Source organism: Anser cygnoides, chromosome 3 (assembly GCF_040182565.1).
Source record: "Anser cygnoides isolate HZ-2024a breed goose chromosome 3, Taihu_goose_T2T_genome, whole genome shotgun sequence".
Classification (NCBI taxonomy): domain Eukaryota; kingdom Metazoa; phylum Chordata; class Aves; order Anseriformes; family Anatidae; genus Anser; species Anser cygnoides.
The window spans coordinates 121,585,417-121,612,624 of NC_089875.1; the positions used below are offsets into that span (position 1 = coordinate 121,585,417).

Sequence of the window (27,208 nt, forward strand, 5' to 3'; positions counted from 1 at the left end):
CGAGCTGGCGCAGCAGAGCTGGGGCCGAGCCTGCCACCAGCAGCAGCTCTTCCAAAATCACACTTCCATGGCCCCAGCCATGCCTCTTTGCTTCCCCCCGCTGCAGGATTTGGCCTTGCAGTTATTTTCTCCACCCCCCTGCAAAAAAAAAAAACAGCCCCAGAGACATCACGGACACCTGGCTAGCTTGCAAAAAAAAAATTATTATTTATTTTAGAATCCTTTTAATCCGTCATTTACAGTATTGTACAGCTCGGTGAAAGTACGAAAATAACCCAGCGCGAGCACCCGCCGCTCCCCGGGGGCGCCCGGCGGCTGCGTCGGCGCCTTCGTCCCGGACCTGCTCGGCGTCGGGGTGGGAGGACGAAGTCCTCGGTCGGGGTGGGAGGACAAATCCCTCGGTCGGGGCGGGAGGACAAATCCCTCGCCCGGGAGCAGCGGGCGGAGGGGCGATAATCGACAAGACGACGAGCGATCGCTGTTCTAAGTGACACACATGCCGGCGGGACACTAAAGCTACGCGGGGCGGTGGTGGGGGGGGGGGTGGGATGCCCCTCAGGCCCTGCCCCGCTCACTGGCCCTTCTTGTAGGCGTTTTTGATGATGGCGTTTTTGAACAGAGTCACCAGCGGGGTCTGGCTGTGCTCCGAGGTCATGAAGCCGCCGTAGCGCTTGTCCTTCAGCGGCGCGTGCCAGCGGAAGTGGCGCATGCGGTAGGAGCCGCTGTCCTTCTCCTCCTCGCCGTCCTCCTCCTCCTCCTCGTCCTCCTTGGGGAAGTCGAGGGAGCCCAGGGGGGCGTCGGGCCCCAGCTGGCGGCGGAACTCCAGCGGGTAGCTCTCGGCCGACTCCTCGTCCACGCCGTTGGGGTACACCTTGATGGGTCTCCTCTTGCGGCCCACCGGCTTCCCCCAGCGGAAGTGCTCCATGGAGTAGGAGCGCTTGCCTTCCTCCCGCTCCAGCCCCGCTCCTTCCTCCTCCTCCTCCTCCTTCTCCTCCTCGGCGGGCCGGCGGGGCGGCAGGGGGACGCCGGCCGCCTCGTCCCGCTTGTGCCCGCTGCTGCTGTTGCGGCGGCCGAACTTGTTCCAGCGGAAATGGCTCATCACGTACTTGCGGACGCTCTCGGAGAGGGGCTGCAGGTGCCCGTTGCCCGGGTACATGGGCGCCTCGGCCGACAGCTCCGCTCGGCACGCCTTGGCGCACGCCTGCGAGGGGGGCCAGAGGGACAGGGGGGCTGAGCTGGGCCATGTGGGGACATCGGGGACATCGCTGTCCCCCCCCCCCCTCCGGGACGTGCGCTTCGGAGCTTCTCGTTCCCACGTCCCACCAAAGTTTCCCTGTGGCGGTGCCACCCTGCACGTCCCCAGTGTATGTCCCCACCCAGGCACCCTACCCGCTCCGTGGGGGTGTGGAAGGTGCTGGGGGGCACAGATCCCCCCCCCCGAAGAGGCTGCACGTTGGGTCCCTGGAGCAAAGTCAGGCCCTGCGGAGGCCAAGCTGCGACAACCCTCCTGTCACCGCCATCCCTGCGCCAGTCAGGGTGAGCCAAACGCCCTCGGGCTCGGGGGAAGGCCAATACCCAAATTCTGGAGTTGTTCCATGTAGGAGGGGCGCCGCAAGCTCAAATGTTTATTTTTGCCGTTGTCACCCAGCGTGGAGAAATTTGTCGCGACAAGGGCGGCGAGGCCCTGGCGCAGGCTGCCCCGAGGAGCTGGGGGTGCCCCATCCCTGGGGGTGCCCAAGGCCGGGCTGGATGGGGCTGGGGGCAGCCTGGGCTGGGGGCAGGGGTCGTGCCCATGGCAGGGGGTGGCACTGGGGGGGCTCTGAGGGCCCTGCCAGCCCAAGCAATTCCAGTATTCAACGCAGCCAAGAGGCAGAAGCCCACCGAACCTCTGGGTCATGGGGCCCAAGGCATCGCCTTGATGTGGTGACCCCACGGTGACAGCACCCCCGCCACCCCCTCCCCATCCCACCTCCATTTCTTGGGTTAGAAACCCAAGCAAGCAAGAGGCCCCCCCCCGTCCCCCCGCTTACCAAAACGCCGCTCTCGGTGGCCAGGTCCTGGCATTTGCCACTCTCCCAGCACGGGCCGCTGGCGGCGGCGGGGTGGCCGAGCAGCAGCCCCAGCACCACGGGCAGGCTGCTCCAGAGCGAGCCCCACATCCTGGCTGGCGGGGGATGCGGGCACGAAACTATGGAAAAACAGAAGAAGGAGAAAAAAAAAACAAACTTTTTTTTTCCTCCAAGTGGTTCAGGAGATTCCTCTGCTTCCCCCGTCTGCAGGATCTGCAGGAGCCGGGGCTCTCCGGAGCGAAGCTGCTTGAGGGTGGCGTGGATGCAAGCCCCAAGGGGAGTCTCTTTGCCCCAGCGATGCCCAAATTTTGGGTGGCTGCCTCCGCCGGGGCTGCACACGCTTGGTTTTCGGGGGGCAGCACACCTACCTCCAGCCCTCCCTGCATCCCTGCCCCTTCCCGTGGAGCCGCAGCTCGGCTATCGCCACCCCCTGCCTCTGCCTTTTGCTTTCCCCTCCGAAATCCTGGGTCTTTGTCACCGCCAGGAAACCCGACGTGCTGCTGACAGCTGCTGTCAGCGAGGCTCGCTGCCCTCTCCGGAGAAGCACATAAAGATGAGTTATGCTGCAAGGGGAAAGCGTGGTGGAGCTGCCTTCAGGCTCCATCCCCTGCTAACCCCTCGCTGCTCGCCAGCTGATTTGGGTATAAAATATATTCTCACTCCTTTCCTCCTAACCTGCCCCCCCCCGTGGGGGAAAACTCCTGCGGGGTGGGAGGCAGGGCTGCACGAAAAATTAAAGTTGGATTAAAAGAGCACTGTGTGAAAAGTGAGATGTTGGCATTTTACATGAACTAGTACCCAAGTTAATGGCTTGGATTGCGGGAAGGGCTATTGTAAATGCAGCTGGTGGTTGGGAAACTGGTGCGCTCGGGAATGACTCTGCTGCCTCGTGAAGGATGGAAGCTGTGAAAAGTAGCTCAGGATCCAGCCTAAGCCTGGGTCATTGCTGTGCTGCCAGCAGGGATCGGCGTGGTGGGGTCAGGGATACCCACAGGACCCGTTCAAGGCACCCCAAGGACACCTGGGCCATGCTGTCCCCTCCAGGGCTGTCCCCTTCCCTTGTCTCAGGAGCTGCTGAATTGCCTAAAAATGTGCTTCCCCCCAGCTTGACAAATTAGGAAAAAAAGGAAAAGGAAAAAGCTGTGAGCCTGGGCTCTCCCTTTGGTTAAAAAAAAAAAAAATAAGAAGGATTTTGGTATCATCAGTGATGCAATGGGTAAGTTTCAAACATTTCTCTTCCGCTAAAACCAACACTTTCCTGAGTTTTGGTTTTTTTTTTTTTGAACTTTGTGGGGACTCACGTGTTTCACCTTTCCCCACGCTGTGAGAGCTCCAGGGGAGGCAAATCCCATCCCACGATCCCAAAAAGCCAACTACAGAAAATCTCCTCCTGGTCCAGAGAGCTGCTGGGTCGCGCCTGGGCGAAGGGAGACTTTCTTTGGCAGATGGGAAAAAAAAAAAAAAAGCATTTGGGAGTTCTGAGAGCGAGCAGCGGCTCATGGGGGGGGGGGGAGAGGAGAGCGGGACAGAGCGACCCCAGGTATGGGGGGGGGGAATTTTCCATTTTCTACCTGGTGGCAGCTGCCCGGGACCTCCCGGCTCCCCAGGCACAGCAGCACCGGGGGGCTCGGGCTGCGACCCCGGGGAGCACTCCCGTAACACATCAGCACACAATAACACACACACACACACAAAAAAAACAGACTATAAAAGGAGGAGAGAGGAGGCAGGGCTGAATTAACCATTTCGGTGTGCGGGGGTGTTTTATCCCCTCTCCCTTGCTGCCCGGGGACCATCCACCTACCCACGCGAGTAGCCCGCATCAGCCCGCCGTAATCCATCCAACCCAGGGTTTTGCAAAGTTTTCCCCCCCCACACACACACCCCGTGCACCCCAAAAGGATCTCCGTGCATCCTCTGGGCTGGTTTGGAGCCCAGGGATCGATCGGGACCGTGCTTACCTGTGGCGTGGGCTGGGAGCACGGCCGCCTCCGCCGCCGTCCCCGTCTCCCGCGCGCTCCCGGAGAGCGTCTGCGACTTGGCCGCAGCCCCGGCGCTTTTTATACCCCACGGGGAGCCTGGGGCGTCGCATCGCCGCTGTCTTCTGGATGGATGATGGCCCTTTCGGAGCCGGGGAGGCGGGGGGGACACACACACACACACAGAGGGACCCTTCCAGGTACCAAACAAAAGAGGAGCGAGGGCGGCGAGGAGCAGGGCGCTTGCGGCTCGGACCCCGCAGCGGCATGGGGGGATTAGCATCTCCCTGCGAGCTAAAGGTCGTCAAGTTTTCCGGGAGATGCTGTTAATTGCGTTAGCAGCCTTGGGGCTGGGAGGGGGGGGAAATGGGGGCTGTTTGTTACAGGTGTGGGACAGGAGCATCAGTCGGCTCTCCTTGGGCTCCGGCGTGGGAGGGCATCGTGCTCCAGCAAGGTGCTGGGGTTTGGGGTTGACTTTCCGGGGGGTAAAAGGGGATTTTAAACAGCAAACGTGGGCTGGGGGCACGGGCAGAGGCAGGGCTCGGAGCCACCTGGGAACTGCAGGTGGGTGTTCAGAGCTGGGCTGGTGGCACAGATTTCCAGGTGCTGGAGCCAGGTTTGCACCCCGTGTGCCTCTGGCCTTGCTCCTCATCGCCACGTCCTCATCGGTCTCACCAGAGAGCGGGGTCTCCTCCTGCGTGGGTGAAAGATTTGCTCCTATTTTGCTCAAGGCGTACGTCTGCAGGGCCAGGAACCATCTCAAGGGTGATATTCCATAACCACCACTCCTGGGGCACACCAGTGACCCCCCCCCGGGGCAAGGGCAGGTGCTGGGGCACAGCTGAGCCCCCTCTCGCAAGCATCAGGGAGGAGATGCCCCATCCTCAGATGCTGCCTCCTGGATATGTCTCAAGGTTCTCCCCTCTTCCCAAGGGGCAGAGAAGCCTGGAGAGGCTCAGGGTCGACCTGAAGCAGGTGGATGTCCTCCAGCAGGCTGCGGACATCAGCACCGCCTTGCCGAAGGATGTTGGGGTGCAGCAGATTTACCCGAGTTCCCTGGAGTGAGACAAAAAAGCCCCAAAAAACAGGTCACTAAATGGGCAAAGCTCACCAGGTGCAGGGAACGCCCGGGTTGGCGTTGAGCTAGGTGCAGGGGAGAAGCAGGCAGGAGGCTCCTCTGCCATCCCCTGCTCCCTTTTTGCTCCCTCCAACATTTCTGTTGGGCTTTGTGCCTTCTGCAACCCCCCCCCAAGACCTCCCCAAATCCAGGGGACCTCCGCGGCTCAAGCAATCCATACCTCGCTGCCGTGCCCCTAACTGCATTACCTGCCTCCGTCCTCCCTGGCCGAGCCCCTGCTCTGCAATATTTTTCCATGACGGAGAGCTATTCTAAGATGCTTTATGGCTAAAACGGAACTATGATTCCCACTTTAAATGCTCGTTCGTCTTCGTTAGGCCTATCTGAGCCGTTCATTTTTATAAGGAAGAAATCTGCTTAGGAAATCGCGGAAACCTTGTTGAAGAGAGGCACTGGGATGAAGGATTCCTCTGCCATGGATGGTTCCATGCTCACCAGGCTCTTGCCAGTGATCCCTGGCTTCAGAGACCTCCCTGGGCTGCCCAGCTCCCACCTCATGCAGCGTCATCCCCTCCTTCGTTCTGGGATTGGGGTGGGTTCCTCATGTCCCACCTCATCTCCAGCTACCCCAGATCCTGGGCTGGCTGGGGCTGGGCGCACCCCTGGGTGCCCCTGTCCCCCCCTGCCCCAGCAGGGTGCCCAGCCCCACGGCCCTGGGCTCGGGGAGCTCTCCAAGGAGCAGCCCCCGGCCCCTCTCGGGGCAGCCTGTGCCAGGGCTCCGGCACCCGCCCGGCCCAGCAGTGCTGCCTGAGGGGCAGGGGGAGCCGCCGGGGCTCCAGGCTGGGGGGCCACTGGGGAGCCCCCTGAGGATGCTTCTACCTGAGCACCCCTGGGGCACGCATCCTTTGGGGATGCCCTGTGCCAGAGCCGGTGGCTTCATCCCGACCTCGTCCCCAGGGCTGAGCAGGGGCAGTGAGGGGGTGCGCAGCCCGTCTGCCACGTGAGTTCTGGCCTTTCCGCTTTAATTTGGAGAACAAATCTCACCTCGGTGTGAATGAGCCCTGTTCCACGGGTGCGAATGTCGCAGCCACGCTCAAATCCTGCGGGGCCGTGAGGACCTCCTGGCAGCCACGTAGCACTGCCCTGAGCCACACATCCCTCCGGCACCGCGGCTCTGCCCCGCAGCCACGCGCTGCCGGCGGCTGGGACATCCCCACCCCTGTTATCTCAGGCTGGAGATTTCCTGCAGTGCTTTGCAGAGTTGACCTGGGGGGCTATTTGGCACCAGAAAGGAGACAACAAATCCTTCCCCGAGTGAGCAAAGCCTCCTGTTTGTCTGCAGCTTGGTCTGAAGTCCGCTCCGTTGGGCTTGTCTTAATTCCCAGGCTATTTTATTTTTGGAGAGTCAGTGCAGGTTTGTTGGTAAGGAGATCCTGAATGTGCTGAACGCCTGCCCTTGGTGCACACACACACGAAAATCTGTCTCTGGTGTATCTAAAAGCAACCAACCCAATGTGCAGTTGTGGCCAGAAAAAGGATGCTGAAACAACGGCAGCTGCTCAGCCCCATCCTCTGTTTGCAGGGACCCAGGGGACACCCAGATGCAGCACAAGTGGGTTGGTCACCATGAAACTACCTCCTTGGTGGCATGGCTTGGAGATATTAAAGCCAGAGGAGGCTTACTGATGGTAAATCTGAGCCTTGGAGCCAGCAACAGGCAGGCCACCCATAGGGTTAGGACATTTCTGGGTGTGTAAGTGGAGGCGGTCACCTCTGGGCACACACGTTGGTGAAATGCAAGCCGTGCACCTTGCTTTTGGAGCAAAATGCTGGAGAGCAGCTCTGAAAGGGACCGGGCATCCCATCACCCAGGGGACCAGGTCGAGGTGGGCATGAAGGCACCCGAGTTCCACAGCAGCAGAAGCACGGGTCAGCCCCTCGGAGAAAAAAAAAAATCATTTATTTGGCTGGGACACAGGACACGTGAGGGGTCTCCTTTTCCACGGGCTGCTTCCCTTCTGCTCGAATCAATTAATTCCCCCCACTGGCTTTAACAAAAGCAGGATCAGACCTCAAACGGATGAAAGAAACGGCTGTGGCACGGTGACCTGGGGAGCGCATTGCTGCTCGAGATTTCTGGTGCCAATGCCTTTTCCTCAGCACAATTTACATGCCAAAATCTATAAAGGTGCCTCTTCCCCTCTGGTTTCAACAGAAATTGGACACTGTGCTAGGAACAAGTGACTGAAGGTATTTGAGGCTCTGAGCCACCGTGCCCTTGGGCAAGTCAGCCCTGGGATGACTTCTGGTATTTTTTGCTTGTTTTCTGGCTTTTTCTTTTCTCCCTGACTTTTACAAAGAGCTTGAGCCACGTAAGCCCACTGGACAGTGCTCAACCAGTGGGTCAGGAACCAGCAGGAGCTGCGTGGGGCTGGATCCCCATTGACTTTTATCCCCTACAGCCCCCCTTGGCCAGGAGCTGCGCAGCCCATCTCAGGGCTCTGTAAGGCAGCGCCTCACTTCTGGACATCGGAGTGAAATTTCCAGCAGTGGACGTGTTTGAGAGGGTGCTCTCCACCACTGAGCAGCTCCTGGTGGCCCTTGGGGACCTCCCGGCCTCTTAGCAGGGATGCTTTTTGGGGCACCACCTGCACGGCTCGCACCGTGGCAGGGTTTGTGGCACTGCACGTGCACCAAGCACGGCGCGATGGGGTCCCGGAGCCTTGGGGACCTTGGTGGCCATGTGGCAATCCCCAGCACCTTCTGGTTTTGTTGAAGAAGCGGCCAGTGAGCAGAGCCAAAGGCAGAGGGAGGGAGGAAGGCCGACACTGAAGACAGCAGTGCGTGACCCACGGGATGCTGCAGCAAGGCAAGGCATGAGGGCATTTTGTCTCTCGAGGCCTTCTACAAAAACCAGCTTGTCGTTCAAGATACGCAGCTGGGCCAAGGAGTTTGCTCTTTCTTGAGCCAACTCGAGCTGTCTGAAGGGCTGAAGTTTTATTCCTCCTCTCTTATTCTTCCTTCTTTCCCCAGCAGCCCCTCGAGGGATTGGGGCATCCCCAGCGCATCCCCAGGGCTCACGACCCCCTCCTGGCCCCTGCCCAGCTTGGCTGCAAGCACAGAGCTGCAAAAAAAAAAATTCACCATCCTGTCCCCCAGCCACTGCAATTTATATCCCCTCAGCAAGAGCTTTTGAGGCAAAGATAGTTGTTTTATTTTCTTGGGAATGCAAGGGATGAAAAATATCCCAGCGCATCTCCAGTACGGGAGGGACATGGATGTCCTGGGACGAGTGCGCTGCAGGGGATGGCCACAGGGCTCTGGGGCTGTAACCTCCCGCAGGGAATTATGGCTTGCAGAGGGATCAGGCTGTTTGCTCTGCGAAGGCTCAGCCCTCTCAGGTGGGGGCTCTTTTGAACCTGCTCAGAGCATTGGGAAGCTCAGGAAAGGGGCGTCCATGCACAAAGGGTGGGGAGCGAGGCAGCACCTTGCATGGGAAAACCTCCCCTGGGTGCCTCTCACTCCAGCCCAGCTGCGGGTAAGGACAGAAAGCAGTAATTAAACATCACACCTTGCTTTTAGACTGAATTCATCTCACTTCAGCTCCTGGATTTGGAACTGTCCTGTGCTCTGCAGTGCCGGGTTAGCCCAGGCAGGGCCATCCTGGGGGAACTGGGCGAGGTGGAGCCAGGTACCCCAAATTGTCCAATTACGTGCTTTATTCCTCACTCATTCTGCCTTTCTTTTCCTCGTAGAGCCGGTGGCACCCCCGCAGACACACACTCACCAGGCACAAGCGGGCTAGAAGAGCTGTGACACGCACACGTGCCTGCAGACGCTGCCCTGCACGCGCATTTGCACACCCGGAGCCAAATCCACGATTACTGCCCATGCCCCTAAGAGGGATTACGGCTTCTTAGGGGGCAGCTGGCCGCGGGCAGGGGGTTCCTTCCTGCAGCCCTGTGCTCGCACCGTGTTCCTGGGTCCTAGGGGGGTGGAATAGCGCCCAGCCCCATCTCCATGCCTGGTCCCAGCAGGGGTGGAGCACAGGGAGGCTGCCTAAAGCATGGTGGTGGCCAGAGTGATGCCGGCTGCGTGGCTCTGGTGGAGGACAGAAGGCAAAGCAGGTGACAAAGCCGGTGACAAAGCAGGTGACAAAGCCGGTGACAAAGCCGGTGGCCACGGCAGGGCTTATCGCAGCAGGAGGTGCAGGCAGGCCTCAGCTGAAATCAGCAGGGCTGAGCCACGCCAGCACGTCCTGGTCACTTTCTCAGCACCTGGGAGGCTCCTGGGTGGCAGATGTGTAGGGACAGCGATGCTCAGCCGCGTCCTCCGTCCTGGCAGTGGGTTTGTGGCTGGACAGGGATGGGTTTGGGGAGCCAGGAGAGCCCTGGGGCACTTTGCACCAAAGTGGTCCCAAATGTGCATTGCCTTCCTTGAGCTGTGCTGGTTTGTCCTTTCCAGGAGGCCAAGGCACAGTCAGGGGATGCTGAATACTGGGGACAGCTGGGGGACCTCTGCTCCACTGGGCAGGAATAAGAAATGGAAAAGTATTGTGTTTTTTATCATTTCTCCCCCCCAAAAAAGGCCATTGGTGGGCAGTTGGCACAGTTGGCTGGCCATGGGCTGATGGAGGCTGCGGTGGTGGTGGGGACCTCGTCTCTGCAGAAACAAGCGTGGGTAGAGGGAAAGGGGCAGATGTGGTGCTTGTCTGGATGCGATTCCTTGCACAGCTGTGCTGCCCGAAGAGGATGGGGACCTCCATCAGCTGTGCTCTGTGCGGATGTTACCAGAATTTGGGACCTGCAGGGTGCATGCACTGGGTAGGGCTGAGCCTGGGCAGTTTGGTGTGCGTAGAACCATTCAATCCTAAAATCTTTAGGGTTGGAAAAGCCCTCCAAGATCACCTGGTCCAACCACCCCCCTACCACCACCGTCACCCACTAAACCATGTCCCCAAGCACCACGTCCAACCTCTCCTTGAGCACCCCCAGGGACGGTGACGCCATCACCTCCCTGGGCAACCTGTCCCAGTGCCTGACTGCTCTTTCTGAGCAGAAATGTCTCCTCATTTCCAACCTGAACCTCCCCTGGCACAACACAGCCTGCACTGATGCTTCATAAAGAGTTGGCCAAAGGGTGCCAGGTGCTGGCTTCACCTAGTCCTGGGCCACCGGGGGAGGGTAGCAGCTGGCGTCCCCCCCAAGGATGCCGAGGACGGGTCAGCCGAGCGCTCAACCTTGGGCATCTCAGAGCTGCCGTCTCTCCGGTGACTGTCGCATCGCCCAGGCTCTCATTGAATCCCCGCCGCCCCCTTCCCGCTCCCCTCCTGGCTAAATGCTCCCCCGAACGAGGCAGACATCAATGGAAGGGAGCCGAAATGGCCGAGCTTTGTCTCCCTGAAGAGGCAGCTCCTGCCCGGCCACCCCGCGAGCCGCGCGCCGGGGCCCATTTTCACATCTCCCTTTGTTGAAGGAGCAGCCTTGAGCGAGACGCCACTCGAGGGGCATTGAACGAAATGTTCGGTCGCCTCTTCCATGTGGCACTCAGCGCCCCTCTCCGCCTCTGACGCTAATGATCCGGACGAGGTTTTTTCCGAGCATAATGGGGAAAAGAAATGAAAGGGAAAAGGGGCCGGGGGAGGGGAGGTCACATCCATTTAGGAGCCCAAACATTTACCAGGAAAGTGGCTCCTGAGTGGCGGCACAAAGGCCCGGCTGTGCCTGGCTCCATCCCTCCTCCAGCTCGCCTCCCCCGCCGCCCCCCAGCAGGACCAGCAGCCCCCGTCAAAGACGAGGATAATGGGTTGCATTATAGGCAAGCACGATAAATGTCTATCCACTCGTGTGCAATAAAGGGAAGCTGGTCTTTAGCTAATCGCGCTGGAGGAGCTCTTGGATGAGGCTCGAGAGCGAGATGTTCTCCTTGGTCCCCCGCCCCGAGACTGCCCCGCGGCGCCCCGTAAGGGGCTGTGGGGTGCGATTTGCCCCGTCCCGGTGTGGGTGAGACATCCTGCCATCGCATCCCCCCCTGTCCCCGCAGCCTGGGTCTCTCCTGGGGTGACCCTGGAGGGCGAACGACCACGTCTGGGCAGAGGAGAGGCTCCCACGGTGCTGGAGCGGGGTTTGCTGCTGCTGTGGAGGAGCCAAAGAGGAGCACCAAAAGCTCTCCAAGGCCATCGCAGGACCAAGGGGTGTTCCCAACACAAACCCTAGTGCGTGGCAGTGAGCTCTGTGCTTAGGTTGGATGTGGTGTGGGTAATCTGGAGGGAGAAACGGGGATGGAAAATGAGGCTCCAGGTGCGGAGCTTCCAACGTTTCATCTCCCCGAGAGCTGGTGGGGTTCAGAGCGCCCTGTTCCCAGGTGGGATTCTCCAGGGACTGGGGGTTATTCATGGCCCAAGAGGTAATTTTTCCTGCAGAGGCAGCATTTTCCCATTGAACAGATGATTCTCAGCTCTGATACCTATAGTTTTAAGGGGGACAAAATAGCCCCATTTCCCCTACCCCAAGCCAGGACAGTTCCCTGCCCCAGGGGGGGAGGTTTGCACCCCTGCCTGGGAAGGGTTGGGGCCCCAATAACAGAGATAATGGAGGTAATATTGGCAGAGCAAACCCATTTTGGCACCACACCATCACAGGCAGTGGGTTTTGTGCCATCCCCTGAGCCCTGCTGCTACCTTCCTGCACGGCCAAGGGCTGCAGAGCATCCTGGTGAGGATGCTCGTGGTCCTCAGTGCGCCGACGTGGGCTGGCAGGAAATTTGGCTGCGACAAATGAACTTCTCTTTTTGCCTTGAAACACCCTGTCCGGAGCAGAAACATCCTCCTCGGAGGCTCAGGCTGGGGGAGGCTGCCCTGCAGGTGCTGTGAGCACGAGGGTGTGGGGAAAGCCCTCGGTGCACCCCTTCAGCGCTGTCCCATGCCCTGGGCTTGCGTTTCTCTGCTGCCTCCCTCCCTGCCCTTGCTGTGCGTCTCGGTGGGCTCGGAGTTCAACCTCTCCTCCCTCTCCCGCCCTCATCTTCTGCCTTTTCTCCCCCAGCCCCATTCTCCCAACCCCTTCCCACGGTGTCCCTTCACACAGTGCCTCCCTCGCCGTCCCCGTTGACTCCCAGCAGAGCTCTGTGGCCTGATCCTGGGGTGCCTCTCGCCTTTTTGCCCAGCACCACGGCCGGGGCTGTCTGCTCCCATGCTCGCACAGCTCCTTCCTGCTCCAGGGATGATGCTCGCCTTGATGGTTTGCTCCCACAACAGGCTTTTGAAGCAAATCCTGGGTTGAAAAAGAGCAGAGTGCAGCTCGGGGAGGCAGTGCGTGAACAAAACGTGATTTTCGGCGCAAATGGGGGTCCCTGGCCCAGCAGGGGAGGTGGGCTGGTGTGCTTCCTGCCCTCTTTCTCCCCATTCATTAACAATGCAAAAGGGCTTGGGGGGGGGGTGTGTCTGTTTGCCCAGGGATGCTTTCTTCTCCGAGCTGCCCCAGGTGGTGGATGCAGACAGACGCACGGACACCCGGAGGCACCGGAGATGGGGAAATCAGCCCCGTGGAGCAGTGCCATGTCCTGAGCTGGCAGGACACCTCCCTGCTCTGCCCTGAAACCCCGCAGAAACAAAGCAGACCAATGAAAACCCTACACCTAACATACACCTATATTTAACACCCCCCTCGCAGATGTCCACTAATGAATTTCCCCTTTTCCAGGCTTTCCTCTGCTTTTGGACCCCGTCTGAGCTTGTTCAAGCATCTCCTTTGTGGGAATCAATCTGGGAGCGTCATCTGGAAACTCTTCATGAAGTGAAGAAAACCCCAAAGCCAATGCTTTTGTCCAGCTTGGAAATTTCTGGTTTCAGCTCGCATTCCTATGTCAGAATGATTAGCATATTTAATTAAGCAAGCTTGTTGACATTTCTAGCTGGGTGGATGATTACTCTTCCTTCTTACAAGGAGCAGACAGCATGATGGGGAGAAAGATGAGAACTGCCAGCTTGTCCCCGGAGAAAGGCTTATAGGATCGGGTGGGATGGGGATGGGACAGGACGGGGACAGGAGAGACAGGATGGTGGGGTTGGGATGGGATGGGATGGGATGGGATGGGATGGGATGGGATGGGATGGGATGGGATGGGATGGGATGGGATGGGATGGGATGGGATGGGATGGGGGTGTCTGGGAGCAGGGAGCCGTGCCCTCCTGCCAAGACTCCAGTTTAATCCCCGCTTGTGCTGATAAGGTCACGCCGGGACCTGTGCTCCTGCCTGTCGTGCGCCGTCTGGGGCCGGTGGCTCTCGGGGCCCTATTTATAGTGCGGTGAGAGGATCAGGGGGAATCAGCGCCCAGCAGCCCCCGACGCTCGCCCCGCTTCCCGCAGACAGTCCCCGCTTGCTGCCTGCTACCAGAGTGCCCAGCCGATCCTTGCCAAGGTACGTGCTGGCACCACGGGTGCCTGGGCAGCCGCGGTGTCCTCCCACGTCCCCATCCCCATCGGGGTGGGATTGGGATGGCTTTTGGCTGGGAGAAGCCTGGGGAGCAGAGCTGGAGCAGGATGGCACTGTGGGGAGCCCCAGCGTCGGGCAGCTCTGGCTGATTTCTCCAGATAAAAGGGACAAAGTTGTGTATTTGTCTTGTCCTGCTATCAGCCAGGTCACCATCCCTCCATCCTGCTTGGACCTGAGCCCACCTGGGACAACCGACCCACAGCCGTGGGGAAATTGGGCCAGGCAAGCCCAGGATGGAGGTGGGATGGAGGGCGTGGGATGGAGGTCTGACCCTGCCAGGGGTGTCTTGATGGTCTGGGCTCCCCACGGAGGTGGGCACCATGCCCTCCATGCCTCTATTTATGGCTACGTCTGCCCCAAAACCATACAGAGGGGCGTGGGGAGAGCCCCAAATCCACGAACTCCCTGGGGGGACTGGGGAGGTGGTGGGACCCCTTGGTGCGCAGCGTGATGGGAGGGCTCCTTGCTCCCCTTTGTCCCCACCAGCTGCATCCTTGCTGTGGGTCCTGTTCCAGGGAGTTCCGGCGCAGTGGGATGTGGGGAAAACCAACGTGGTCCCACACGGGCACAAAGCCCTGCCCGAGGTGACGGAGCCATCCCTGGGGACCGTCCCCATGCGCCCGATGGAGCCCTGCCCCAGCACCGGCCCCGCCGGGGCGCCGTGGATGTCCCTCCTCCTGCTGGCGGTGCTGAGCGTCCCCTCGCTGCCAAAATCCCTGCCTGCATCGTACGGTGACACCGAGGAGCCCCAGGAGGGCACGGGCCTGATCCAGTGCGGGGAGTACAGCAACCAGGTGCTGCCCAACGGGCGCTGCAGGATCGTGGCCACGCTGCCGCAGGGGGACGAGCAGCGGTGCCCGGACATGTTCCGCTGCACCGACGAGGTGTCCTACTGGCTCCACGAGAATGAGGAGCGCAAGCAGCAGATCCTGGAGCTGCGGGAGCTGATCTCGGAGCTGCAGGAGGAGCTGAGGAACCACCGGCATCGCATCAAAGTCCTGGAGCTGCAGGTAAGGGGCTGCCCTCGGCAGGTCCCCCCCCGACCCCTGCCGGCTCCCAGCCGCTTGCAGGGAGGGGATGCAGAGGATGATGGCGAAATGCTCAGCGTTGTTCTGACCACAGGGGTTTATCCATTAAACCCCTCTTACTGTGCTGGATCGAGAGCCTTCCAGGGCTGATCTTTCTTATCGTGAGCTGCAAACCCCTCTGGTTTTATCCTGCTGTAGGAGGAAGGAGACCATCCCCACCGCCTCTGAGCCTGCCTAGGATGGGTTGGGGTCGCTGACCCCGTAGCGGGACTAGAGATGAAGCTTTAGGCAGCCAGGGCTGAACCACATCTCAGGTGTCCAAGGCTGAGTCCCCCGTGTATAATGCAGGGAAGGGGACGAGCGCTCTGGGAGAAGCGTGGCTCCAAGCTGACCACGGAGGGATGGCTCTGGGCTGCGCTGAAGATTTGGCAGGGCTTCATCTGCCTGGCCTGGGGTGCCCCACGAACTGCTGGGGGTGTGTGCAGAAGAACCAGGGGCAATATCTTGGTGGAGGCTGGAAGCCTGTTGCGTAAATCTCAACAGGAGAGATGGGGCCTGATAGGGTCTGGCCCTGGGAACCCGTGTGACTCATTCGCTGTTTGGCTTCATTTTCCCCTCGCCCATGCTCTTCCCACGGGCTCCCTCTTTGCCAGGCTTCCACTTCCCAGGCTTCGTGCAGGGTTATGGGGCTTTGTTTCCATACCTCCCCCCACGAAACCCCCACGTCCACCCCACGCAGGGCAGAAGTCACTGTTCTGCCGTAGCCCAGGGATACCCACGGATTACAGGCCCGGGGGGAGCCCCAAATCCACGTGGGCATCCTGGCCACCCACCCTTTGGGACCACGATACCTCCATCATGCAGGGACGCCCCATGCAGACCAAAGCTCCCTCCTGTGCCCACCATCCCAAGGGAGCTGCGTCCCATCGGGCACGTTTGAGCACTGTGACCCCAATACCTTTGGGTGCCTGCTCAAGGCAGTTTGTGCCTTGGGTGACTTCTTGTGGGCGACCTGCTGCTGGTGCAAGGGAGCGGGCACATCTCAGGCTCCCCCACCCCGCCGCCTCCCCCAGTCTCCACTTTTCCTCGCCCTCTTTCCCCTCTCACCGGGACAAGCCGATGGGACAGCTCTTCCATCCTTGGCTTCTCGTATCCATCCCTGGTGAATCCTGGTTCCTCAGGGCTGTCTAACCCATGCTTCCCCATTCCCAGCCCCACAGCATGCGTCCCTGCTACCTGGAGCTGCAGCTCCTTCACGGAGCTCTCCAGCTTGAAGCCAAGGAGGGAGAGGGACAGCAGTGCACTAGATATTTTCCAGGCAGCGTTCATGCCCTTAATCCTGTCTTCCTTTCCAAGCTCTGAAACAACCCACGTAACACCCTGCCTGTTGTGTAGGGTCTCTGGGAGCTGGGAGAAGGTGGCAATGCTGCTCGGTTGGACCAGGGCACTGATCATCATCCTGCTGGTACATGTCCTGCTTATACAGGTCCCTTCCCGTCCTGTCTGCTCTCCCTTTTTGCCTCCCCTCTCACCCACTTGATAATTTCTGTGTCTTTGTGCTTAGTTTATTATCCTGTTCTCTGTTAATTGCTTTTTTTTTTTTTACTTCCCACTGAGTAGTCCTTAGCCAGAGAGGGTGGCAGAGGGGATGCTCACCCAGCAAACCCTGGCTGCTGGTGGATGGGGACGATTCTGGGGCAGCAGCTGGGGGGGGGTTTCCCCTACACACCCCAGTGCCTTCCATGTAATGGTTTCTGTGGGACCCAGTTGGTCTTGTAGGGATCGTAGAGAGCATCCCTCTCGTGGAGAGCCGTGAATGCAGTGACACAGACACTGCTCCTGGAGGAAGGGGTGAGTTGGGAGAACTCATTTCTCCTCTATGGGATCCCCAGTGAGCAGCAGGGAAGGAGCTGGGAGTGCTGCTGGGCTCCGCACCCTGCAAGGATGCACCCAGGGGTCCCGGGGGGCAGCCAGGTCCCCAACCCTACCCAGGTGTCCCCGAGCAGTTCACACCTTGGGGACAGTGCCAGCAATGCCTGTGCCACCAGGCTACAGCCGCACGCAGAGAGGGGATGTCCCCTGGGATATCTGGGATCCCTTCGGGCCATTTGCAGGGGGTTTCAGCCCTCTGTTGGAAAGGGCCCTGAGTGATTGCATTTGGCTTTGAACCCAGCCTTGTTTTCAGTGGGAAGCTGCGGCAGAGACCTACAGCAATTTCTCAGTTTTGTAAAAAGACTCTGGAATGTAAAGGGGTGGAAGAAGCACGAAGAGAACAAAGCCTGGAGAGCTCTGCAATGAGCGCAGCCCTCTGTCCAAGCGCAGGAGGGGGTAAAGGCAAGAAGCGCAGCTGAATGCGGGGTGGGAAACAAGGCCTTGCAGCTGAAACAAGGAAACCAGAAGCAAAAATGGCTGCTGAGCTGGTCCCCTACACACCCTACAGTCCCGGGGAGAATTCCACCAGAAGTTTTCCAGCTCTGTTGGTCTGGCCACTTCCCAACGCCTGTGCCCAGCCCAGCAGGCTGCTTTTCCCCACCTCCCCTTGCTGCCTCCCCGCCGTGCCCACCATCCAGCCCAGCTAGGGCTCTCCACTACCCTTCCTCCCGCTGAGGCGCTGTTGCTCCTTTAATCCGTCCCCATAAATCAGCCTCCTGCTGCTTTGCCACCAGTGCTTCTCCTGCCGCTCGCTGTCGGCTCATCCACCCAGCACAGACGTCTCCCCGAGCACCCCAGGAGCCTTCCCAAGCGGGCTGGGAGCAGCGGGCTCTGCCAGGTCCCAGCTCCTCCCGGGTTAACGGGGACCCCAAAATGGGGTCAGGGGAGGTGGCCCCTTCTCTGCCTTGTTTCCCTCCCCACCTCCTTTATTCCACCGTGGTTTAGGTGAGCAGCCCTATAAGGCTTGCACTGCCCCGTCACCCACGGAGCAGGACCCCGCTGCGCTCCGATGGAGAAGCTCCCTGACAAACCAGCCCCGGCGGAGCAGGGGGATGCGGCGGGGTCTGCTGATTAAAACCAGCCTGGCTGTGCTGGTTTTAATCAGCAGCAGGGGAAAAAAAAAAAAAATCTGTCGGCTGTGGAGGAGGAGGGGATTGTCTGGGAGAGAGCATCACGGGTTTACGCGCAAAGCTGGCGCGTGGGTGCAGGCTGCTGGTGTCGGTCACGGCTCGCGGAGCAGAGCTGATTTACGGGCGAGCCAGAGACGTTGCGGGGCCGATAAGGAGAGCACCACATCGTCGCAGACCCTCGTTCCCAGCCTCGTTCCCCCTGCCTGTCTATCTGCTTGGGATTTGGGGATATGGGCAGGCTCATCCCGTGGCGATCTGGGCTTGTTGGCAGGGCCAGGCCATGCTCAAGTGGCACTGGGAAGGATGCTGTAGAGCTGCCATTAGTTATCGGTGCAGAAAACATCCTCTGGATGCACAAACCCCTGCCCGCAGGAGGAAATCCCCACGCTCAAGCAGCATCGTTGTGGTTTTGAGGGTACCTGGGCACCCTGCACGCCTTTAAGGTTGATGCTGGTGGCGAGATAACAACGATATGGGGTCTGGGTTCACCCATACAGCATCCCGTGTCACAGCGTGGGGACATGGGGACATCAGGAGGAAAAGGAGAGGCAGGGGGAGAAGCAGCACCCCACCAGTGCAGGGCCAGGGCCAGGGGTTGTGGGACCCCCGGGGTATGGGGCAGGGGGCTGCGCTGGCCAGGGGAGGGAGAGGATTTTCCCCAGGCTGCTGCGGGGTTTTGGAGGGGCTGCTCAAAGCCTGCTCTGCCATCTAACGGGCAGGGAGCTCTGAGCGAGGTGAGCGCCTCGGCATCTGGAGCACGTTCAGTGCGTGCTGATGGAGCTGGGGGTGCCCATCTCAGTGTGAGTCCCCCCCTCGCGGAGCTCGGGCACGTATCCTACATGGGATCAAAGACTGCACATCCTAAATACAGGTGGTAAAAGGGGCTGGGGCCCTGCATCACCAAGGTTGGTACCCGAAGAGCAGGAGGTGGCTCCTGGTGGCACGGGCAGCTCCTTGCAGCAGGGTGCTGAAAGCTTCTGTGGTCCGAGGGGAGAAAGAAGGGCGCTCCAGGAGGAAAAACCCAGCGGTGGTGGTGGGGTTGCTGGGTTCACCCTGAGATGCAACAAGTTGGAGGGGTTTGGGGACGAATTCCATCTGCCACTTGGCTCACCTGTGCACGTCCCACCTGTGCCAGGGAACACCACGCAGGTTGTGGGTCCTGCCAGGGTCTGGGGGCTGCAGGGTGCCCCCATATCCCCCCCCCCACCCTCCCCATCCCAAATTTTGCCCTGCCCGCAGCACGAGGAGGCGGCCGGCCCGAACCGCAGCCTGGAGCAGCGCGTGCAGGACCTGGAGCAGCGGTACAGCGAGGCCAGCACCCTGCAGCACATCCAGGCCACGCTGCTCTACGACATGCAGGCGCAGATCAACAACGTCTCCGTGCTGACCGACTGGGTCTGGCGCAACCCCACCTGCCTCGGCCCCGCCGACATGAGGCTGCAGGAGGAGACGCACCGGCCAGGTGATGGGGAGATGCCGGGGGCACCGTGGGGGGGGGTGGGAAAAAGGCTTTCAATCCCCTTTGCATGCAGCCCAATTTCACCCGAGCCTTCCCGAGGCTCCTTGGCGCAGTAGAATCCTGTGGGGATGTTTTCTGTGCAGCCTAGGAGCGGGTCCGGTCCCTTGGCGGCTCCTTTTCCTCGCCCCGGATGGTGTGAGATGCTCGCAGGGCTCAGCTTTGGCTTTGACAGCCCCGTTGGCATCGCTCCCGCCATTATTCCATCTGCAGTCAGCTGCAGGAGCCTTCCTCCCAGCTCCAGGGACTGTTTCCCCATCAGAAAAAAAACATAGAAGAAAAAAAAAGGAAAAGAAAAAAGAAAAAAAAAGAAAAAAAAAGATAAAAGAGCAAGAAATAATTTTGTCTCAAAAATTCATAACATGAAATTAGGGCTTTTGTAATACCCTTCAACTCTGAAAAACCAACAATTTTCCATTATTTCTCATACTCTTTAGATTTAATGTATGCATTTAAGTTTTTGCCAGTTTATTTTTGCTTGATTTCCTTGTTCCATTGAAATGTTTTATTCATTTTATTATTTTTTAGCAAACGTGGGAACTTCCAATCAAAAAAAGCTTTTTTTTTTTTTTCCTGCCATTCTGCCCCAGTTTTCTGCCAAAAAATCCCCATTGATGAAAACATTTTGACCAGGGCTTCTCATAGCCGGGATCTGCACAGCTCCGCCTGGAGCTGCTGGAATTGCAGCGGGGTTGGCTTTGCAACCTTTTGGGTCTCCGGGGCCTTGGTAAGGGGGTGCTGACCCCCGTGCCCAGCCCCATCTCAGAACCCCAAAGCCCCCGGGATGCCTGGGGGCACCCCCAGAGCTCACAGCAGAGGGGCTCCAGCAGCACCGTGGGGGCCCCGGGCTGGGCACTGGGTCCAGGTCTCTCAGTGCTGGGGGTCCAGGACTGCTCCCAGCACTCTGGTGCTGAGCAGAGGGGCAGGATCCCCTGCAGCAGAAGTCCAGGAGGAACATTAGGGAAGGATGAAGGGATGCTTCTCCAGAACGGTCCTCCATCCTGCCGTGCACCTGGTCTTACAGATCCAGCACCTGCCTTCTCCAGAAAGGAGCGGGCTCAATCAGACGGCACGCACAGGAGCTGCTGATGGCTTTCACCTCCCAGCTTTGATCTGATTTGAGCTGGTGATGCCAGGGGGGAAGGCACATTACTTCTCCCCAGGCCAACTAATGTAAGAATTTTCCAAAAAATTGCATTAAAAAAAAAACAGAGCGCAAAGCTCTTTTGACCATCCATGTTGTGGTGGAGGCAATGCCAACAGCTCTAACCCTACCTGCTGCCTTTGGGACGTGTGTGCTCCTCCCTGAGCACGAGCCGGGATGTGGAGGGGTGCTGGAGCTCCCTTCTACACCCATGGCAGCCCCCTCCATAATTTGATGTGACCGGGATGCTGACACCTCTGTCCTGGAGAATCGCAGCCCAGGTGCAGCCACTTAGAGCTGTTCCCTGCAGAAGGAACGGGGCTCTGCCTGCTCTCCTGGAGGCTTGCAGGGTCTGCGTTGCCTCTCCCCGACCTCTGCTGGTTCCTCTGCACCCAGCTGGTTCACCCCTGCGCTCTCTCCTGCAGCAGCTGCTTGGTGCCAGCCCCAGAGAATGTCCCCAGCGTCCCCAGCCTGTCCCCAGTGTCCCCAGCCTGTCCCCAGCCTGCAGCCACCACTCTCCCCAGTTGCTGAGCCAGGATTCTGCCACTATTCAACTGTCATTGCCCCCCCAGACTTATTTTCCCATCCAGGAGCTTTCATCAGCTGCCAACCCTGCAGCCTCTGTTTGCCTCGCGGAAAGGCAGTCTCCTGTGCTTTCTGCTCATCCCCCCCGGGCCCCTGCATCTCCCAGTGACACCAGCCTGGTGTCCAGGCCACATGTGCTTGGGGCTGGCCTCGCTGGATGAGCGGAAGGAAGGGGAGCTGCCCGTGGGAGCTGCCTTTGTGTCTCTCTTTCTAAAGATGACAATCATCACACCAGGCTGTCGCCATCTGCAGGGAGGCTCTTCTCACAAATGCTTCATTTTGCGTGCCCACACGCACACGAGCTGGATATTTAAGATACTGAGGCAAGCAGTACATGGACTGAGCCAAGCGTGGTCTTTCCGCTGCCCTGACTAGGTAGGGTCTCCATTCAGCTCCCCTTGGGCAGTCACCTAGTGCCACCTGAAACACCAGGAGCATCCAAAGCATCCCCCTAAGCCTGGCAGGTACAGGACAGGACCTACCTGGGACACCTGAGAGCCAGCCACGATGCTCCCGGGCATCTCAGATGTCCCTGGGCACGTCTGTGCAGAGAACTCAGCCGAGTCCCTTCAGTAGGTGACGGGAGGAGACAGGGAGAGTGGATTTCTCTCCTCTCCCACGTAAAGCCAGGATGAGCTACCCTCTGCAGAAGCCTGTCTCTAAGGACACCAGCCGAGACCGCCTCTGAAGTATAGATAGCTCGTGCCAGACAAAATAAATCCCGCCTGGCACATCCTGGTTAGAAACATCTTTAGAGTCTTCAGAATGGTTTTGATCCCCTTTCCTTGTAAGACAATGCCCACAGCAGCAGTTTGGGAGAAGAAAAAAAAAAAATCCTTCCTCTGCCAAACGTACCAACAGCTGCTGAAGAACTTTTTGGGGTGAGGTGTAACCCAACAGACCTCAGGCCTGGCAAGACGTGTGACATTTCTGTGTTACTGTTATGCTATCACAAAGCCACGTCAGCTGATGACCCTTCCCCAGCCACAGCACCCTAAGTACAGACCCGCGCTAATGAACTTGATCACTAATGGGCCGCTGCACTTGGGCAGGAAGGCAACATAATGCAATGTAGATGCTCTCAATTCAGGATTTTTGTCAGGCTCTGTGTTACGATGGCATGAAAATAACCCTTACCCTTTTTTTCTGTGTTGTGTACCAAATGTCGCATTTCTCTGCTTTCTTGCAGAGATGAAGCACGCCAGGAACTGCCCCATTGACTGTGCTTCTGTTTACTACAACGGGCTCCGGCGGTCGGGGGTCTACAGCATCATGCCCTCCATCGGAGGGATGCCTATCGAGGTGCTGTGCGAGATGGACACCGAAGGTACTGCGGGACCTTCACGATCTCCCAGGAGAGCTCTGGGTGGGAGATGTGTCCCTGTGAGCTGTGTCCTAGGAGAGCTACGTCTGGGTCACATCACGATCATTGAGAGCAGCATCTCCGGGGGGAGCTCAGCCTCTCTGCTGGCTAAAGAAGGGGATATTTGGATAAAGAGTTCAAACCAGGCATTATGGCTGGGAGTCAGTTGTCTAGATTCAGGCGTTTAGGGCTCTTTTACATCTCCCAGATACCCAAGGTATTTGCAAAGATCTAGTGGATACCACACAGGGCTTTGGGAAAGAGAAGCCCTTCTGGAGTAGCGGGTGGTCCCTGGGGGTGCCTGGAGCATCTCCGGGCAGCCGAGAGCAATCCCTAACTGTAGCAGTGCTGAAGTGAGATGGGAGGGTATGCCCAGAGAGATTTTGGTGTGTGTAAGTGGGAGCAGATGACCACCCAGACCTTTGTTGTCTAAATATCCATACACAACACATATCCATCATCCCCAGGCACAGACTTACTAACAAAATCAGTTTGCGACACCCAGAGTTTGGAAGAATGATGCCAGTTGTTAGGGAACCGTGGTGGATTGTCAGCTCTTTGCCCCATGGGTGTGCTCCAGCCGGGCTGGACGTGTCACATTAACACGTTGGCCCAAAAGATCTACAGGTGATGGCGGCTTGTGGACATGAGCACTCATTAAGAAACAGGCTATTCAGACGATGTGGTCTGTGTTATGGCATTACTATTATTTGCATGACCGTTGTCACAATCTTGGACACTGCCGAGTGACAGCCTGTACAAACAGCAAATAAAAACATGGCCCCAGTCCCCTCCTCAGTCTTACAGTTTTGGAATAAAATGAGAGAGAGGGATTCAGACAGATGGGAGAGCAGATGGAGACAGTGAGACAATGCTGGAAGAGAGCTCGTGTGCCTCTGTGGTGCTGCGGGAACAGTACATAACAATCTCCAAACTCCAGGATCTCCAGTTTGTTCCAGTCCCAAAACATTTGCCTCCCCCAGACTACCACCGTACTCATCTAAAACCACCTGAAGGTCTGGAATGAACCCCTGACAGCTGGCAGGAGAACATCATCACGAGCAGACATGGGAGAGGTGGGAGCCCCTTTCCCTGAGCTGCGTTGGGCACCACGTTTGATCCCTGTAAACCAACTCACACCGTGGTTTGCCACTTGGTGGGAGAGGGCAGGACAAGGAGACACCTTCCTGAGCTGGAGATGGAGCCTCTGAGGCGACACCACGCCATGTGATGGTGTGGGGACTCATGGACATTCGCTACAGACTCCCCTTTTCCATTCTCTCCTGGCAGGTGGGGGCTGGACGGTCATCCAGAGGCGTCAGGACGGCTCGGTTGACTTCAATCGGACCTGGAACGAGTACAAGGAGGGCTTTGGGGACCTCAGCGGCGAGTTCTGGCTGGGCAACGAGAACATCCACAAGATAACGAGCCAAGGGGACTACTCGCTGCGTATCGACCTGGAGGACTGGAACAACAAGCACAAACACGCCTTCTACCAGGTCTTCAGGTAGGAGCTGGGATGGCCTTCCCTGGTTCTTGGTGTTTTATTATCCGTACCACATCAGCCATATCCTTTCTTAAGCAGGGGTGGCAAGGTCTGTCTAGACTGTCCCAGAAAAACTCCTTCCTTCTCTCTGCTGGAAATGTTTGTGGGTGACCACGGAGTAACCTGTATGGGAGGATGTGCAAGGCAGCACTGCATGTTTGAAGCTTTGGGGCTTAAGGTAGACCTCAAAACTGCTGAAACTACCCGGAAAAAAAAAAAAAAAAAAAAACAAGACAAACAAAAACACAAAAAAATATTGCTTGAAAGTGTCTTGGAGCATCTTCTGCCAGCAAACATCCTCTGAATTGTCACCCCGATTTTTCCCATCAGATGCCATGCGCAGCAGCAGTCACCTTCAACCTTTGCTAGCCCAGGGGCAAATTACTAATTATCTCGGTCAAGGTGAAGGACAGGATGCTTGCTCTGTGGAGGAGAGGCGGAACTGTGTAATCAGAGGGTTTGTCTTGCCAAAGCCATCTCAGCTCTTTGTTGTGGTTTTAGAGTCATGGTCTGCCCGGCTCGGACCTATAGCAAGTGCCCTGAGTCATGACAAAAGCATCCCACAGAAGGGAGAAATACATCGACTTTGGCTCTTAGAGGTGATGAATCACAGCGGGGAGCCTGGGCAGAGCAGCCCGATGATTGCTAGGTGCCCACACCAGGAACGCGGTCCCCAGACTGGAGAGGAGGCTCAGACACTCCCTTTTAAATAGTTTTACCTTTGCTGGCAGCATCGAGGACGAGGCCAACTACTACCGCCTGCACGTGGACGGGTTCAGCGGGACGGTGGAGGACTCCTTCGCCTGGTACCACAACAAGAGGAGCTTCAGCACTCCCGACTCGGGGAACATCTGTGCCGAGATCTCCCACGGAGGCTGGTGGTACCACCAGTGCTTCTTCTCCAACCTCAACGGGGTGTACTACAAGGTAAGGGGGGGACAGGGACACAGGGGTGGCACTCGAGGCCTGGGGACAGGGACCATACAAGGCCTGGGGCTGGAAGGGGGCTGTCCTCATGTCCCTGCAATCCTTCCTGGCTTGGCCAGCCTCTGCTCTTGGGGCAGGGCTCAAGGGAGCGCTGGCACCGGGGCAGCCCAGCCCTTTTGGTGCCAGGGATCAGACACAAGTATCAAGCCACCTCTGCATGCTGTAGTTTGGGGCCGTTTGATGGTGACTCATGTGGCCTGAGATGCCATCTCCACTGGGACCATCTGAAATATGTCGAGCTTTACGTGCTCTTCCCACTGCATCGCCGCTAAGCTCTTTGCCGTGGTGTTTGAGCGATCAGTTTTCTGATGACACCTCCATGCTTTTCCCATCCTTCTTTCTGCACCGCAGGGCGGCCGATACTCCATTAAAAACCGAAAGATCCTGGGGCCGGACGGCATCGTGTGGTACTCGTGGAAGGACACGGACTACTACTCCCTGAGGAAGGTGGTCATGATGATCCGGCCACGCACCTTCCGGCCCCACCTCTCCCCGTGAAGCAGCCTCGGGCCTTCTTCGATTCACCCACTGCTGGGAACAGAAGGCTGGAAATAACTCCTTGGGAGCAAAAACTGAGTCTGGGGATCTCTGACAGACTGAGCCACCATCCTTCTTGCTGCCTGTGGGCCTCGGAGAGAGCTGAACCACCAGCAGAAGCGTGAAGGCCTTCAGCAGTGTTTGGGTGGTGAAAGCTCTTCTCACGCTGCAGAGGTGGGCCATGAGAGGGGCCTTGCAAAGATGAGCATGGGGCAGTTTTTCACAGCAGTTTTTGGCAGAAGTTCTTGGCAGGATTGGGCTTCCCCAAGGCCTGAACCCCAACCTGGGTGCTGGCTTGGACTGGGTGGTGGGACTAAGCCCCACACTGAGGCCGGAGCTTGTGTTGAGGGGAGATGTCGAGCGCTCTGGATGTGAACCCAAGAGTAATTTCAGACCAGCAATCCTGCATGTATTTCCCACATCTCTGGGTTCAGTGTTCACATCGCCGTGTGTATTTAGTACTGGAGGTCCACCACTTTAACCCAGGGATGTCCTGGGGTGGCTGCGAGGTGCTGAGATGGCCCTGGGGAGAGCTGGGAGACCCAACGTTACTGCCCAGACATCACCATGGGCAAAAGAGGAGGAAGATCTGCAGTGGTCCTCGCTTCTCTGGCAGGGATTGTGTAGTTGCAATAATTATGCTCCAAATAAAAGGATTTAAAAATCAAAATGCTGAAGATTTTCCATTTTCCATTGCGTTTTCACCTCTCAGTCCTTTCTCTGACAAATAACTGATGAATTTTCTATCCAGCTTAAAAGCGGTCTGCAGGAATGATAAGAGGTGATTTTAAGTCTTATTTTACTGCCTTGTTCTGGATAAAGAGGACTTGTTGTTGCTTTCCTTTAATTTCTGTAGGGTTTTTACATTTGTAGGTGCAGCTAGAGCCCCTCTTTTTTCTCCCCAGCTTGCCTCCTCGCAGGATCAAGAGATGGAGACCACGGCCATGCTGTGGCTGGTGATGAATTTTTAATTAAATTACCTTTTTCCTGCTTCATTTGGGCAGAAGAGTTCAGAGAGGGTTCAGGGAAGGGGAATGGCAGATGTGTTACAGGCTAACAGCAAGGGGAGAAAAATGAGCTCCCCGAGCCTCGCTGGGTCATTGTCCAGGCTCATCGGGAGCTGCGGCCTGGCGAAGGACGATCTGAGCTGCAGGTGGTTACGGATGGGATAACCTGGGATGCTGCACCAGGAGCCTGGACACGGTTGGGTTTTTGGGGTGAGCATCCCGATACCTTCTGCATTGCGCCTTGCTCCCCCCCAAACCTCCCTGGGGAGGCTCCTCCAAACAGCCTCCTCCTGGAGGTGTCGGTGCCACGACCTGTGCCCACACTGCCACCTTCTTACCCTCGGTGCCCCCTTTTTCTCCTCCCTTGCCACCCACTGGCTTCTCCCTGGGGCGAGCTGTGCTCTCCTGGCTCTGCTCCCCGTTTCTCTGCCGCCCTCCTCAAAGCTTTTGGGCGTTTTCCAAGACTCCTCGGAGGAAGCTCCCTCGGTCTCTCCCTGTTTCCCTCCTCCCCAGCCCAGCATGGGTGCCTCTTTCCATTGTGCCATGGTTCCTCCAGCCCTTTGGGCCCCGCAGTGCACACGCTGTTGTAGGCTGTGGCACAGGGCCCTCGGGTAGAGCAATATATTGTGTTATTCTTTGTTTATTAAAATAAAATGGACTGAACAGAGCAGTATTTTATTTGCCGTGGGTTTACCCAGCTCCTACAAATCTGCCGATGGTCGGCCCCGAGACTCCTGCTGATGTCATCTGCTCAAGATTTATGCCTCCTGCCCGCTCTTTGAGCCTGCGGCCTTTCTCCACTTCTTGCATTTAACAA

The 27,208-nt window shown here is 58.0% G+C and overlaps 2 protein-coding genes across 2 annotated transcripts; one reads left to right on the forward strand and one right to left on the reverse strand.

Moving 5' to 3' along the window:
• Window positions 1-183: 183 nt before the first annotated feature.
• Window positions 184-4,191, reverse strand: POMC (proopiomelanocortin). Its single transcript, XM_066995151.1, has 3 exons — window positions 4,031-4,191; window positions 2,031-2,188; window positions 184-1,201 (listed from the first exon to the last, which is right to left on the reverse strand). The coding sequence occupies exons 2-3, from the start codon at window positions 2,157-2,159 to the stop codon at window positions 572-574; spliced, it is 759 nt and encodes a 252-aa protein (XP_066851252.1). The 5' UTR covers window positions 2,160-2,188; window positions 4,031-4,191; the 3' UTR covers window positions 184-571.
• A 730-nt stretch (window positions 4,192-4,921) lies between these two features.
• LOC106038099 (angiopoietin-related protein 7-like) lies at window positions 4,922-27,111 on the forward strand. The gene is made up of 8 exons (XM_066993219.1): window positions 4,922-5,109; window positions 13,490-13,541; window positions 14,132-14,626; window positions 18,946-19,168; window positions 22,141-22,278; window positions 23,605-23,821; window positions 24,592-24,787; window positions 25,199-27,111. The coding sequence occupies exons 1-8, from the start codon at window positions 4,922-4,924 to the stop codon at window positions 25,343-25,345; spliced, it is 1,656 nt and encodes a 551-aa protein (XP_066849320.1). The 3' UTR covers window positions 25,346-27,111.
• Window positions 27,112-27,208: the final 97 nt, after the last annotated feature.